Raw genomic sequence first — 16,781 nt, 5'->3', positions numbered from 1 at the left:
TTGAGCACAGACATACAGAAAGTATTCAGACCCATTCACCATTCACCTTATTTCCTCTATCTGCAATCAGTACTCCATGATGACAAAGAAAAAACTGAATTTTTCAAAATGTATTAAAAGGAAAAAAAATTGAATTTCCTGTCCCTGAGTTCTGCAGACAGTTCCTTCGACCTCATGATCTTGGGTTTTGCTCTGATATGCACAGGTAAGCTGTGAGACCATATGTAGGCAAGTGTGTGCCTTTTCAAAGCTCAATCAGCTAAATATACCAGACTCTAATCAAGGCGTAGAAACACCTCAAAGATGATCCAGAGAAATGGGAGGAATCTGAACTAAATTTCAAGTGTCGTTTTGTGAAGCATCTGATTTTGTTTTCTAAACTTTATCATCATACAGATACCTGTGTGGCCTGCTGACATTTTACTCCACATCACACCACAGAAAGAAAGGCTCCAGTCTGTGACTATGACCTTTTATCCCCTGTGAGACATTCATACAAAACACACGTCTGATATTAAAACTAGGGCAGTGATATAAATCCACGTTCATGCTCCTCACAGGATGGAAATGATGCAGCAGCAGTAGCAGTGGTTTGACAGACTGATATTTGCTGACGTATCACCGGGCTGGTCAGAGGTTATTACCCTGCTGACTGATGGGAAACACTTTGATTTCCTTCCTGCAGCCGCTCAGAAAGCTTTCAGCTGGTGTTAACTTCACCTCTCCTCCGTCCTGATTGGCTCTGACAGACTGATTGATAATTACTGTCTGTCTCACTGTCTGTCTTTTTTGAAAAACAAAGACACTAACCATGATCGTTAACAATTTCTTTCTTGATTTAGAAAGAAATTGGAACCCCCACCCGCTGTCAGTATAATGGTTTCACTGTAATAACTAAAATTTAAGATTGCGTCCCCCTATTTAAGCACCAAAATATGAAATGAAAATCTGTGATCACGTTTCTCTCACCAAAAATGAAACGATACATCCTCAATCTGGTGCATGAGCACATTCATCCTCTCACAGTTAAGGTGTAAAAAACACAAAGACTGAGTGAATGAATGAGTGAATCCATCAACATCAGTGAACCTGAAACACTTTATTTTCTCTGTGGCTCCAAATTCATGCATCATTTTTAATCATTTTGCTTTGTGTTGAGCTGACACCCCCCCGGAAGATAATTGTGTTTTCTCCGTCCCCGGTTTGTATTTACTTGCTGTGTTTTATTTGCCTTCAGTGTGGAGACTGAGCCAGGGTCAGAGGTCAGAGGAGTGGCTGCCTAAACAGATCTGTTCATTAGCAAACAGCCGTTCACAACGTTCACAGACCACATCCATCACACAGAAACGCTTACAGCAGCAGCAGCAGAGCCGTGGCTGTTTGTCACCTTCACACACACTGATGAAATAACACACCCGGTCTGCGGGTCTGTGAGGGTCACAGGGGTTAAATGGACATGGACATGGACCTGGACCTGGACCTGAAACTGGACTGCAGATAAATGGTTCTGTTTGAGTTCAGAGGATTGTCTCCACCTGTGTCATAAGGTTTTTCTGAAGGATTTTCCAGGACGCTGAGCTGATGATAAACTTTATGACACAAATATAAGGAGAAAACCTGATGAGATGTTTATGTTTAAATATGGTGACACCTCAGTGTCTTTTATTTTCACTTTGTTTTTCATAACAGTGTAAATATATAAACAGATGACCATAGAAACCAATGAAGAGGAGGTAGGTGACATTTCTGTATTTTTTTGAAGTTAAAGTTAAAAACAAAATATGGAGAAAAAAGAACTTAATGGCACAGAAAGCCCTGCAGTTGTGAAAACAGATCTTTAATTTGTTAATTTGTTTTAATTTAACAATAATTGAAGCAAACAGGAAACTTTACAGGCAAATAAAGGAGTTAAATGCACTTCAGTCAAATAACAAAAGAAATAAAAGGTCAAATTAAGTAAATTGACTAAAGCAAAACCAGGGTCAGTTCTCTGATAGAAGTCTGTGCAAAGACCTTGTCTCCTTTAATACTGGACTCTGGGACAACTGAAAGACCTCTACCCGAGGACCTAAAGTAACATAGTACACACTCATATGTCCAACTATAGCAGGAAACAAAGAGGCTTAAAATCAACAACATACTGGGAGTCAAAGTAAAAACAGAGACGCGAGTGAGACAGGAAACACCACAGAAGAAGAGGAGACAGACACTTCAGTTATAAACGAGCTGAGGAGAAATTTTAGAAAGGAGTTTACACCATTTATGATGAGTTGCTGCCATCTAGTGACAAGATATTTACACCCCCCCCCCCCACACACACACACCTCTTTTAACAAATCATCATTTCATCAGTTGCAGTTTTAATAGAGATTAATAGATGAATATGTTACAGGCTAATGTAAAAAGGAAAAAATACAGAAATTAAAAACTGTAAAACAAAAAAACTGAAAAACAGTAAAACTGAAAAATAACACAATGACAGTAACATTATTGTTTGACAGTGTTTTGGTCCTCTCCACCTCCCGTAGACTCCGCCAAGTGACCGAGAGTCAAAAGAGGAAACAAGACAAGTGACTTTCAAAATAAAGGCAGAGAACAACTAAAAGCTCAACTGATGACTGACGCATTTTACAGTAAGTAAAATGTAAGTCTACAATTATTGTGAAATATGTAACCGGAAGTGTCGTTAGCTTGTCGGCACTTACAGCTGCTCGTAGTGGAGGGAAGTGGCTAGCTCCGTTAGCTACGTTAGCTCAGTGTGTTTGTAGGATAGTTTACGGTAGTTGTTTGCACCTTCGGCTGTTCCCATCATGGCGTACCAGCTGTACAGGAACACCACCCTGGGAAACAGCCTGCAGGAGAGTCTTGACGAGCTCATACAGGTGACCCCCCACCTCAAACATCACGGCTGCTAGCTCACTGCTAGCCCAGATTAGCAGGTTGTTAACGGCACCAAGTGAACCTGGTTAGCTCCTAGCGGGATAACGTTAGCTCTGCTGTTTATTTCAGCGCAGATTTATTCTCACGTTCCTGTTTACAGTGTTGTGAAATGTTAATAATTAACAGCTTTGAACAATTTAGGATTGAATCAGTGTTTTTGTTATGATGCATCACCCACGGCATTGGAGACGCCAACAGGTCCAGTATGATAACTGGTCCGGGATCTTCAGAGGTCCAGGTTAGGGATCCACCGTTTACCTTTTTTATCAACAGGTTAAGACAGTGTAGTTCAAACTTTATTGTCTGCAGAAGAAACGGGTCTTTCACATTAGCACAGACACAAACCAACAGAAAACAGCCGATAACATCAACTGGGAAAGAATTACAATGAAATCACCAATAAACCAAAACAGACACCAAGCTGACAGACAGATGCTGTCCTCTGTTTATCCACAGCAGGATTTAAATATATGTATATATACTGCAGGACAGCTGAGGAAAATGTTTTGTTGTCAACACATCTCATATTTAATACAGATCCTTGCCTAAAACCAGTGTCATCATCTCATGAATACGACCAACATGGCTGCCATAAAGTGCACCAAACAGAAGAAGAATAAAGGAAAAAGCCTTTATTGTCTTTGTGTTAACTGCAACAAAATGTTAAGTAGTTAAAAAAAAAACTTGAAGCAAAATAAAGAAAAATAAACTCACGCATTCTCTAGAAATAAAATAATAGAAATAAAAATAAATAAATAGATATGAAGATCAACTCCAGTAGTTTGCACAATGGGAGATATTAACAAGAATGATATTGTTGCATATCAAAACTGTTTTCATTTTGTGTGTTTGAGTTGGTTTAAAGTACAGATTTGCTTGGAGAAGAAACTGTTCAATATGGTGTGTTGTGTGTCTGCTGATAGTTGCTTGTAACAACAAGTTTTGCATTGTAACTGGATGCTCAGTAAGTCCTGGCCACTGTACACATACTTTATGTAACAAAACTCCACAAGCAAAATCAAACTCACACAAAAGCACCAAACTAGAGAGCAAAGAGCTGCTGCACTCAAGTGTGTCCACATCTTCACGCCAAGTTGGTTAGCATAGCTTAGCATAAAGAGTGGAGGCAAGGTACAAACAGATATTTAAGAACAACATGTTGTGTTAGGTGGGGGGACTATATCCTGATAAACAGCAGTGTATCCCTCCACACAGGTCTGGGTTTTAACCTCACTCTGATGACAGGACAGGAACTGCTCAGTCACTTTTTACATTTCTGTTTTCTGCACAGATGAAACAAACCGTTTATACTTGTATGATTGTCTGTGAGTGTATGAAACATTCCTGTTGTTAGAGGTTGTATTAAATGTTGTGTGTGTGTGTGTGTGTGTGTGTGTGTGTGTGTGTGTGTGTGTTCAGACTCAGCAGATCACTCCTCAGCTGGCTCTCCAGGTCCTCCTTCAGTTTGATAAAGCCATCAACACGGCGCTCGCCAACAGAGTCCGCAACAGAGTCAACTTCAGGGTCAGTTCCTCCTCTGCGACCTCTGACCTTTATTTCAGTGTCACAAACATATTTATTCACCACGCTGTTCTCTGAACACCCACAGGTTGTGTAGATCAGTTAAACGTGTGTTGTGTGTCGCTCTCTCAGTTGTTTCCGTTGTGTCTCGGTCCTGCAGGGCTCTCTGAACACCTACAGGTTCTGTGACAATGTGTGGACATTTGTTCTGAACGATGTGGAGTTCAGAGAGGTCACAGACCTGGTGAAGGTTGACAAGGTCAAAATTGTCGCCTGTGATGGAAAGAGTGAGTCGACCCAGAACAAAACTGATAAATGGTAAGTATAAAATTAATCTCATATTTCACACCGACACACACGTTTGTACATCTGTCTGACTGGAAGTGGATGTTCGTTCTTCCTCTCTGCCCTTTAACCTCTATTTAACAATACTTTTTGTCTGGGCAGACTCAGGCTCCAGTGCTGCAGAGTGACAACTTTTCATGTGTGCCGGTGTCGGTTGGAGCCGCAGATGGACCTGGACTGTACATATAATTTATTACAGCAGAGTCACAGCTGAGACCTGAGAGTGTGTGTGTGTGTGTGAGAGAGAGAGTGGACCAGTCACTGTTCCTTCAGCAGTTTGTTTTTATTATCAGTTTACAGGAGGTTGTGTTCAGTTTGCTGTTATAATTGAGCTGGATCATCTTTAATAAAAACTTTATTTAAAACACACAGACGCTCTGATTGATCATCTTTGTGTTTCTGTTGATCGATCTGTTCAGCCTGCCTAATAAACAGATTAAAATCAATAAAAGTCATTAAAATAATGAATAAATAATCTGGGAGGAAGCTGGAGTACCAGGAGAGAACCCACGCAGGCACAGGGAGAACATCAAACATCAAACAAACTCCACACACAAAAGCCCTGGGCTCGAATTGGGGTTCAAACCTGGAACCTTCTTGCAGTGAGGTAACAGTGCTAACCACTGCACCACCGTACCGCCGTTATTACTATTATAACTGTCATTATTTTTGTCGCTATCATTACTACTATTAATATTACCTACGTCTCTATATGGAATCTGTATTACTGCCATGTTCTCCTTTCCCTTATTCTGGTAACTGGTTGAGGCAGATGGCCGCCCACCCTGAGTCTGGTTCTGCTGCTCTGTAAATAAATATAAAGAGTGCAGTCTGGACCTGCTCTATATGAAAAGTGCCCTGAGATAACTTCTGCTGTGTGATTTGGTGCTGTATAAATAAAACTGACTTGAAGACAAACCAAAGTCAAATCGATCATCTTTTCCAGTTTATTATAACAACATCAGGATTTCACATCATTTATAAAAGAGTGCATCTTAAAAATGATACGATTACAATGATCAACATTTAATGTTTTTTGCTCTTAAACAAACAGGACACAGAGTGACATTTAAATACAGAACTTTGTTTCTGTTTACTGCAAATAAACCTGTTTCTGCAACAGAAGTAAAGGATTCAGGAACAGACATTATTGAATATATGGGCCCAGTATATATCTGTATATACACACACCAGGAAAACGTAGATATTATATAAATGTATTTCAGTGTAAAACATGTTTTTTATTTGTAATTAAACAGATGAATACTGCATGTGGTTTCATTAGAGAGGAGTGGAAATGGCTTTTATTTCCAAACTGAACTGAAGCTGAGGTGAAGAAAGGGCTGATGGGAAATGAAAAGAGAGGAACAGAGTGATGGAGATATTTACAGTGATTATCTCTTAACGACAGCAATGATCTGACTCCTCATCTGATGAAATGATTCATGGCTTTAAAATTAAACTCACTGAGTTATTGCAGTTTACCAGTCCTGACACACCAACACTGATGAGAACACAGAGGCTGACTGATCAAATGCTACATGTAGCAGAGCTGCACTTGAATGCACCACAGAAGACAACAGTCTGCTGTAGTGATTCTCAAACATCCAGGACTAAAACTGGTCACTTTTTGCTCCAGAGTGATTTATTTTTCTTGTTTTATTTGAATAATTGGTAATACTTTACTTATTTAACATTATTAATCCTGTGAAACTGTTTTACTGTGTTATTGTTCATTATCTGTTTATACAGCAGCCTGAGTCTCAGCAGGAACAGCTAGAGCACACGTCAATAAACACTGATTAAAGCTGCATTATCATCTGCTAGAAACCAGTTTTTTACACACTGCTTATAATAAGTGTCTGCTTTACTGTCCTTTTAACTTTTAACAAAATAAACTGTCACGTTAGAATATAACCAGAGAGTATATCTGCAGTGATTTAGTTAGATAAACTCTTGTGATGACACAGATTTAAAAAAAATAATGATCAAAATAATTAAGATTTTCTGAGTTTTAGTCCCAAACTCCAAAGACTGGATAGTGTTTTGTACTCAGCAGCTTTGACTGAGCCCGACGACTGGTTTGGTGTGTCAGGGGCTGAAGCTGATCCTGAGTCAGTTCCTCTTTAGCACCAATATCTTTAATGTCTTGTATCTTGCATTGATCCTTCACTGACTCTGGATTTATAGTCTTTTCTTCTGTGTGTAGCCTGCTAGCATTAGCATTAGAATTAGCTCTGAGCTCGGCAGGGAAATATTTACATATGGTTGAGGTGATAAAACTGTTTTTGTCTACTCTCATGTTTACTAGGGAAGACTTTCATCAAATGAATATGAACTAACTCTGAGTCCTTGAACGCACTTCAGCCTATACAAATCAGGTCTGAGTGTTTACATCAAGCAGCTGATTAACTGGTTCATGTTGATCCTGACAAACGCTGGTTTTGTTAAAGTCACCTGAGGAGAAAAAAACTCCCTCAGGTCACCAGGTGACCAGGTCAAAGGTCACGTCATAGCTGCCTCAAATCATTTCATCATAAAGCACCAACAGGACACAGGAAACATCTGATGACAACAGCTACAAAATACACATTCAGCAATAAAAAAATGCTTCTAGCAAATGTAGAAAGATTATAAAAGCAAAAAACAAAAAATATTTCTGGTTTCAGGTATAAGAAAGTATAAAACATCCACCAGGTGAACCGCAGCTTGTCACTAACAGTCCTTCTCTGTTTGTCCTCTTCCTCCTCTGTTCAGTCAAGGAAGCGCTGGCAGGCTTTCTTCCAGCGACAGGCCGTGCACCACTGATCTCTGTGCTCGATGCCGTAAACTTTACGACACTTCTTGGCTTCACCACGGATCCTCCTGAGAGAGAACGAAAGATTGACAACTGTTAACATCATGAAATACGATTCCCATGTCTCCCATTCCCAAAACAGCAACATGGGAATGTGTGTACATGTGAACACTGACCTGCAGGGGGAGCTCTGATGCTGCAGCCACTGCTCTCCTACGCTGACTGAACGCACCCGAAACGACAAACCCTGTGGAGGAGAAGACAGAGGAGTGCACAACTGAACAAAATTTTGCTTTGCATCAGGTTTCTGAATAAATAACATTAAAAATGATAAAATAAATATAATATAAAAATAAAAATGGAAAATATGACATTACAGAGCAGCATTTGTATTGCCTGCACACATGATTATATTATTGCACGTGAGGTTTTTTCTCAGGTCCTCAGAGTGTTTCAGCAGCTCAGGAGCATAAAAGCTAAAAGCTGCCTCACCAAAGATTTCATGGTTCATACATTTAGAGCATGTTAGACAAGTAAGACCATAAAGTGCTTTAAAAACAAGTCAAAGGAATAAAAATCAGTCTGTGTAGGTTCTCAGTTGTCCTAGGTCATGGTCGTCTTAAAGGCTAGAGTTTAAGGTAACTGGATTTCTTTTAGATTCCTTGAGGACATTTCAAATCTCATCTGAAAAGCTTCTTCGATTCTAAAGAGTTGGTTGAGAAGGCCCAGGTATTTAACCTCAGTGCTGAAAGAATGATTGGAGCTCCCCTGCCCAGCCTCCAGGACCAGGCAAAGAAAATCACAGAGGACTTCTCACACCCTGGGCACAACATTTCCCTACTTCTCCCCTCTGACAGGCACTACAGAACATTACACACTAAAACCACCAGACACAAGAGCAGCTTCTTTCCCTAAACCATTATCCTCACAAACAGCGTACCTGAATCACTCACTTCATACCCCACTGCACTCTATTTACATTGCCTGTCTTGTATATTGCGTTTATATTACCTGAACATTGTGTAAAACTTCTTTCAGATCTGTGTATTTTGTGTACTGTCAATATTATGCATGCACTGCTTTGTCTACATTGTATATAGCATGTATATTATATATTTATTTCAAATTTTATTATCTTATATGTAGTTCTGCTGGAGAGACACCAATGGCCGGAAACAAATTCCTTGTGTGTGTCAACATACATGACCAATGAAACTGATTCTGATTCTGGTCAAGCCTGCTTGATATAAATACATGCATCAAATTTTCTGTGTTGCTGAGATAAATGGTCGCACCTTAGTAATGATTTTAAGGTGGTAGAAAGCTAATGTCCACTGGCAGCAGAAACAAACACATCCTCCTCTGGAGAAAGAACTAAAGACTTGTGATAATTTCCTGAGCTGTACAGTCCCTCCTGCTGTTTCTCTAACGTTCTTTGTCTGTGGTGTGAAAACACTCTGCAGTTTCCTCTGTCAGCCTGCAGGTGGCAGCACCGCTCTGTGGCAGATTAATGGAAAATGTGACCACAAACCATCCAAAGGGGATTTTCCTAGTGAATGAAAACCATCAGGGAGGAGCACACACACACGCGCGCACACACACACACACACCCTCCTCCTGTATAAAACCAGTTTTAACAGGCTTCTCTGGGCTGCTGCAGGAAATAAACAATAGGCTGCTGTACAGGATTCAGACCCGGAGAAAACACAACTCTGAATTGGAGAAGTGTTAGTGTGTTGTTAGGGTGTATTTGACTGTGAGGGGGATGTACAGTAATTAGTAGAAAAATGTAAAATCTAATATTCTGAGGGAAAGTCCATAATGTCTGTTCTCTGCAGGTTGAGAACAGTAAAGTTCAGAGAAGCTGCAGTTTCACTTCTGCTGAGTTTTCTGGACTTTTTAAATACTTTCTCCTCCTCACACACACATTGACCAGGTAAACAACTACTTTACAAACACTATAGTGTTTGATAACAACACAGCCCATGAGTCTTAGTGCTGTCAAAGCCTCAGGGGAGCTGTACTTAACAAAATAAAAGTATGTATCATCTCATTTTATCTGTATAATGAGGTGTTGTACTAAATCAGATCCTCATCAATCTGAGAATACAGACAGAAAATACACTGAGGAGTCAGAGAGGACTTTAATCTGGAGCTGAAACGATTCACTGATTAATCAATTGGTCAGACAGAGAAATAATCAGCAACTATTTTGTCACTTTTCAAGTAAAACAAGTGAGAAAATGCAAATATCTGCAACTTCTAAAATCAGATAATTTGCTGTTTTTTGTCATATCTCATTGAAAAACCAAATATTTTGAGCTTTTGAGCGAACAAATCAAGACATGAGAAGATGTCAACTTCACCTCAATTAATCAACTAAATGATTAATTGATTAATTGAAAGAATAACAGCCACATCAATGAATTCCTTCTCTACCGTCTAGTTCCGGGAAGTTTAACTAAAAGTCCCTTTCTGCTGTGTTGTGTTTGAGTCTCTGATGGTCACATGTTGTTCTCTGAAGTTTACACTGGAATTAACAAAGATCTGATGGTTCACCCACACAATCTCTTTATCTGCTGCTTTTTATAGACTCATCGGGAAGTCTAGTGTAGTTTGTGTGGCTGTCAGTGCTTGTTTATTGTGAGTGGAGCTGTACATGAGGTTGGGTTCCTCCAGTTGAAACTCAGGTTAGAAAGTCCAGAGTTCCTTCAATGGTTCCTGGAAATCTTTAGATTGGACTGAACACTGGAAAATATTGTAAAATATAAATAGTGCTTTACTTTTCCCTTGGTGTGTGAGGGGGTGGAGGGGTGGGGGCCGTCAGTGTAAACGATGGGAAAACAGGGTTTCTCTTATGAAAAAGGACTGAGAACTGAGCTATCTGAGCTCACGCAGTCACCCAGAGAGACAGAAGAACCAGGTGATGGGCAGATTGATCCATTTATTGATACCAATATTGGTATTGGTATCAGATCGATACTTCAGTCTAAGTTTCTCTCTGTGTTGCTCCAGTTTCAGCAAACACTGCTCCTTTCACAACTTGCATGCACTTTCCTCCTCCTCCCCCGCTCTGTTGTGTTTTTCTTGTTGTGCCGTCACGTGACGAACAGACACCTGTAGGCTGCAGTGAAGCTACCTGGATATTCTTTGCCTCTCTGAGAGGACTCTGCCTCTGTCTCCCTCCTGTCTCCTAATCTTGATTTTCAATGTGTAATCAATCAGAATAGTTGTTCAATGAATTATTTTACTGGATTTGAAAAAAATATATCTCAAAGCACAGAAGCTGCTTCTATAAGTGAAAAACATGGCACAGCACCAGAGCAGGCAGAGAGGAATGGTTGCTGCTGCAGGTGAGGAGAGCAGGTATTTAAGCTCCTGGAGGCTCGTTAACACCCTGAGCTCACCTGTGCGTCGTTAGGAAGTGTGAGTGACTGATGGACGTTGTGTTAAAGTAACAGAAGGAAACAGATTTCACTCCTTCCTGAAGCTACAAACACTGCAGCTTGTCCATTCTATTCCCAGCGTTAGACCAGGTGAAAAAGATGAGTGTTTACCTGTCTGCTGTGGCAGGTGGTGGGCGGGGCCGTCCAACGACAGGAAGCTGTGCTGGGCACTGCTGTGGAGACCACATGGGTGGGGGGAGGAGCCTAAAAAAAACAACAACACAGTTTTATACATCAGAGATAAAACAGCTGAGAATAACACAGAATAATATGTGATAAGCCCCGCCCCCTACCTGGTAGGAGTGCTCTGATTGGACCTGCAGGAAGCTGTCGGAGGAGGAGGGGGCGGAGCGACTCAGGGCGCCACAGGTTGGAGATGGAGGGGAGGGAGGGGGAGGGCAGGGTGGAGGGGAGGGGGAGGAGCGGGCGGGGGAGGGGGGCAGAGGATGTGGAGGAGACTGGTGCTGATGATGATGGTCCTTCTGCGTGATCTCGGTGTAGTAAAAATCCTCCTCGCTACGAGAACAGCGCTCATGTTCGCCGCCGCGGCTGTGAGGGGGGAGGGTCAGAGGTCAAAGGTCAGATCATAATTAACAGTTTTGGAAGCAGCTGTGTCATGTTTTTGTCCACTGTGCTACCAGAAGATGAAAACAAAGTGAGTCAGGTGAGTCTTACCACAGGTGTGTCGTCCTGATGTGTCGTTTGATCCCCACCACCGATGTCAGCACCTTCCCACAGGTGGGCCACAGACACTTGTAGGCCACCTTCACTGAGTTCTGCAGGAGGAAACACAGCGTCAGCGCTCACCTGCATCACCTGTGTTTTATCTGTCCTGAGGTGAGTGTAAAAACCTGCTCACCCTGCGTTTCCGTGGCGCCGGCTCATCGAACAACACCTGCTCCAGCTCCATGTCCAGCCCTTCGTCAGGGGGCGAGGCGGGGCTGACGTCTGGCTCTGCGATCGGAGGAGAGGGGGCGGGGCTTCCATTGGCACGGCCAACGCTCCAGTAGCCACTGCTGCCACTGTCGGAGAGCTCACCACCGCCACAGTCCATGGGAGGAGCTGCAACACAAATATACACTGTTTACTACCACAGAGCAATCACTCAGTCTACTGCTGTTCCTCTGTTGTTATTGTTGACTGTTACACATTGTGTGTGTTTATTTAAGGTGTGTGTGTGTGTGTGTGTGTGTGTGTGTGTGTGTGTGTGTGTTGTCCTCTTTTGGTTTATTTATGTCAACAGTTGTTTGCACATTGAGCTCAGTGTAACGCTGTACACTCCTTGCTGTTGTTGTTGTAAAGTTCACTTTGACTTGACTTGTCCATAGTGGATTCAGTTTCTGTCAGTGTATTTTCAAACTTGTAAAAATGCCGGCAGAGGAAGGAGGACATGTCGTCAGCGCTGAAATTTATACGTGGCATGAAACAGGTCACACCCATGAAACACAAAGCACAAGCTGTTGTTTTGGCATTTGACATATTTTGGAGGCGACAATCATGGTCACATGTTGTGATCATCATTTCTGTCACGTGCACAACAGCTGTGTTTGATTTGACACAACACTGCCCTGTTGAAATTCACTGTGTGAATAAACTATGCAGCGTACTACACATTGTACTACTGTAGATACTGTTTCACCTCTCATCCTAGAGGCTCCTTCACTTCTGTTGTGGTCTGAGTCAGATAACAACAGGTAGAGGTGTCGTTTTATTTGCAAAAACTGGTGACATGAAGCTGTGATTATAACTGCTGCTGCCTGTGTTTATTGTTTGTTGTTGTACCTGTCGTGTCTGGGTTTGTGGGACTGTGCAGCAGAGGACTACAGGACAAACTGCTGAGAACCATCGCTGCCATCAATTCGTCCATGTCCACCTCCTGTGGACTCCTCTGACTGCAGGAGAAGAAACAGAAAAAGAAGAGGAGGTGGCGGGAGTTAGATTCCGTTTACTGGAAAATATGGAGATAAATCTAAACACACAGACTGAGGAGATGTCCCACCTCCTGGGGACGTCGATGCAGGAGGAGACAGATCTGCAGCCAGACGGAGGCACATAGGAGACGTTGCTCTGCATGAGGTCCAGCTGATCCACTGCACCTGGAGATTCACCTGCTCGTCCACACTGAAAATACACCTGAGAGAGAGAGAGAGAAAAAAACACAGCAGCTCAGTGTGATTGGCTGAGACACCTGTCAATCAAACTCTCCCCAAACAGAGCTTCTGATAAATCCTGTGGCAGACTGTGTGTTTTCCCACAGTTTTTCTCTCATCTCTTTCTGAAGAACTGAAACATGATTCTGGGATTTCCTCCTCTCACCTTCAGTCCAGGATGAGCTTTGACTCTGTTGAAGGGCTGTTGTCCTGCTGCTGTTGCCATGATGACGCCTGTCTCACCTGTCTCCGGGTGCATGTGTGTTCCTGCTGCCGGACAGGTGGAGCTCACCAACGCACCAAGTGGAGAACGCTTCCCCAGACGAGTTTTTGGTAACATGCCTGAGAGAGAAACAGGAAGTCATCAGAAACTAAACCTGCCTGTAGGGGGCAGCAGTGAGGCAACTGCCTTGTTATCAAATTTCCAAAATAAAAGTTGGTATTCAAATAATGGGCTGAGTCTGAGGTTGTAGTTAGAGGGGTGGATGGCACGAACAGATAAAGTCTGTTTGCTGATAAACAAGATGACTCCACAGCTCTGTGCTCACACACAGGGCTGCTTTGAGCTAAATGCTAACATCAGCATGCTAACATGCTCACAACGCTAACATGCTGATGTTTAACAGAAATAATGTTCACTGTCTTTGTTCGCTGATCAGCAGTAAACACAGCTGGGGCTGATGGGAACATTATTAGTTTGACCAGATGGTGGCACTACAGGAAAAGTCAGAGGTTATTACAGCTCATCCTCAGGGGAGCAAGAACCAAAATGGAGGACTGAGGGACAGAATATCATAGGTGTTCAACAGCTAACAAGACAAATTCAAAATAAAGTCCAAATAGAGTGGTGAGTAAGACATGACTATGTTGTTGTACTAATGAAATAATGCTGTGGACATTATATTGAATATTGTAGTTGAGGTAAATAAAGGATCTGCTCAGTATTTCAGAGTTTACGGGAATATTTGTAAGATACATCCCAGATTTAGGCTTAACCACGAGACCTTTCTCTAAATAAAACAGTCTGAAACTGAAGGAGTTATGATTTAAAGGAAGATTAAAGAAAGAGTCAGTCGTCTGAGCAGACAGGTTCATATACAGCTCCTTCTGACAGCCGGGAATTCAAAGTGCTTCACATTATTATACAGAAAAACACATTAAAGTTGAGAGTAAAAACTACAGTGCAGAGCAAGATATGAATGAATGAACTCAAATATAATTTAATAAAAGTTTGAAGCTCGATTTTAAAAAGTACTGTTTCTGATAGTTTGTGCTTCTCTGTGCTTTTACTGGGAGCAACAGACACATCAGTCAGCTCTAAAACAGCCAAGAGGTTCAATATCCAACCCCTTTTCACCCCCCTCCCTCCACCCCCTGTTACCCCCCAATAAAATGTGGCTTGAGCAGTGGCTGCTGGGAAAATTTAAGCTCTGGATTAAGTTTGACGGTCAGATCTGTTCTATGTTCCACAGATCTGAGTGAAATCACAGTGACTCACGGGCTGCAGTGTCATTTACAGTCAGAGTCTGTGTGTGTGTGTGTGTGTGCATGTGTGTATGTGTGTGTGTGTCTGTGTGTAAGGATTAAAATAACCGAAGCAGATGGGTTCAACTGTTAATCAATGTATCTTTATCGTACTGCATCTGCTGACAACACAAATAATTACAACACCTTTATTACTAAACTGTGTTACCATGGCAACAGGGTGAAACATGATGAAACTCCCCCCCCCCGGTAAAGGTTTCCTGTTAATCAGTGAGTCAGAGCAACCAGTTTCCAGACTAGCTACTTGTACTCAAGTATTTCCATTGTACACTACTTTGTAGTTGTACTCGACTACAGTTCAAATACTGTTAATCTGACAGCTGTAGTTACTACTTTTACTTACTCCCCCTCACATTTATCTGGTGTCCCTTCAGAGGGCCCAAACCCTTATGTTGGGAGGCAATGGACTAAACTATCTAATTGTATCTGACGTGGATAAAACCAGCTCCATCTGGAGCACTGATGACTCAGGAGACAGTTACTGCACGATGAGGTACTTTTACTTTTCATACTTGAAGTAAATTTAGCTGGTTATACTTGTGTGCTTTTATTTTGGTAGGATTCTGAACTGGGTCACCAATCAGACCCAAGACGATGGGTTGTTCTAAACCAGTTCCTCCAACCCAGCTCTGTAGAAATACGCCATTACAAGTATTAGAATACAAAATGTTAAAAGTATCATCAATAAAATGCACCGAGAGTATGAAAAGTAAAAGTATTCATTCCCAGTAATCTATTATAAACTCCTAGCCTGACAAATAATAAGATGGATGCAGTGCAGTGTAATAGAGTAGAGGTATGAGTAACTGAAGTACAAGTAACTGACTCAAACTTCTGAGTAAAGTTTCAGTGACCTACAGTAACATGAAAAGTAACTGCTGCTGGGTGAAGTTTACCCAGAATGCATCCGTGCTGCACACACCCCCCTCCTCCTGTCTGTCTGCAGCTCTGAGCTTTGAACCAATCAGATTCCTTCAGAGCTGAGTTCACACCCTCCACAATAAGAGTCTTCAATGAGCACAAAAACAGCCACAAATATGATCAGCGTTCTCTCTGCAGAGTCTCCAAAATAAAACCACGGCTAAATCTGTAGTTCTTAAACTCCACACTGACTCTTCATTCACCCAGTCTGAACAACACCACACAACAGTCAACAAACACAGCAACAACTCTGCTGCACAAACACACAAAAATGACTGATCTGCTGTAAATAAGTCTGATTACAGGACGAAAACTACAAACTGTAGGAGAGAGAAGGAGGAGGAGGTGAAGTTACACAGCTGCACATTGTGTCTGTAAACTCCAGCAGCAGCAGATCAGTGAACAGTCACTACACCACACAACCCTCACTTTGACTGTAACACACTCACAGTCTGACCTGACATGTTCATGCAAAACAACTTAAATCTCCTGTGTAAACCAACAAAGTCAGTAAACATGAAATATTCTGTAAAGAGAGGAAATCAAACTGTGACTGAAACAAACATCAGTTGTCACATACCTGCAAAGTCAGAGGCTCCAACACAACAGCAACAACAACAACAACAACAACAACAGTAGTTCCAGTGGGTCTGAATGTGTCCACTGCTGTTCAATGGGAGCTGAGAGTGAGTGTGAGCTGCTGCAGTCAGTCTGAACACCATCAGGGAGGAAGGAGAGACACACAAAACCTGGACCGGAGTCTGCATCTGGATCGGGATCAGGAAGGGATTTTCTGCTATGTCAAAGCAGGTTATGATGAAAGTGGGAATTTTCCAAACACCAGGGGATGTCTCATGTAGTTTAGTTTAATGTCTCGTATTTTTTCATGAGTTGATGTTATTTAGATTATTGATAAAAAGTACAATAATTCAGCAAAAAATGACAAATGTTCCTTAGTTTCAGATGCTCACATGTAGATGTGCTGTTTTCTTTATCACGTGTTATATTTTCAAGTCCCATATGGAGTCACCAGATGATTATAAACTGAGATACAAAATTAAGTGTAATCTTAAGAAAGAATGAATCTCTTTTTTCTTGGGAAACACTGGAATCTTT

At 41.7% G+C, this 16,781-nt stretch overlaps 2 protein-coding genes across 2 annotated transcripts; one reads left to right on the top strand and one right to left on the bottom strand.

The window, feature by feature from the left end:
* Positions 1-2,680: 2,680 nt before the first annotated feature.
* Positions 2,681-5,175, top strand: gtf2a2 (general transcription factor IIA, 2). Its single transcript, XM_018692661.1, has 4 exons — positions 2,681-2,882; positions 4,360-4,464; positions 4,622-4,779; positions 4,909-5,175. Coding segments are annotated over exons 1-4 (336 nt in total). The 5' UTR covers positions 2,681-2,810; the 3' UTR covers positions 4,910-5,175.
* A 555-nt stretch (positions 5,176-5,730) lies between these two features.
* On the bottom strand, positions 5,731-16,447 carry LOC108894291 (zinc finger protein 704). The gene is made up of 10 exons (XM_018692911.2): positions 16,246-16,447; positions 13,366-13,541; positions 13,049-13,182; positions 12,832-12,941; positions 11,909-12,111; positions 11,725-11,825; positions 11,343-11,598; positions 11,161-11,253; positions 7,780-7,850; positions 5,731-7,671 (listed from the first exon to the last, which is right to left on the bottom strand). Exons 1-10 carry the CDS (start codon positions 16,430-16,432, stop codon positions 7,560-7,562), a joined length of 1,443 nt encoding a protein of 480 aa, XP_018548427.1. The 5' UTR covers positions 16,433-16,447; the 3' UTR covers positions 5,731-7,559.
* Positions 16,448-16,781: the final 334 nt, after the last annotated feature.

This window comes from Lates calcarifer, linkage group LG2, assembly GCF_001640805.2.
Source record: "Lates calcarifer isolate ASB-BC8 linkage group LG2, TLL_Latcal_v3, whole genome shotgun sequence".
Lineage (NCBI taxonomy): Eukaryota > Metazoa > Chordata > Actinopteri > Centropomidae > Lates > Lates calcarifer.
This window is presented reverse-complemented; position numbering and strand designations above follow the sequence as displayed.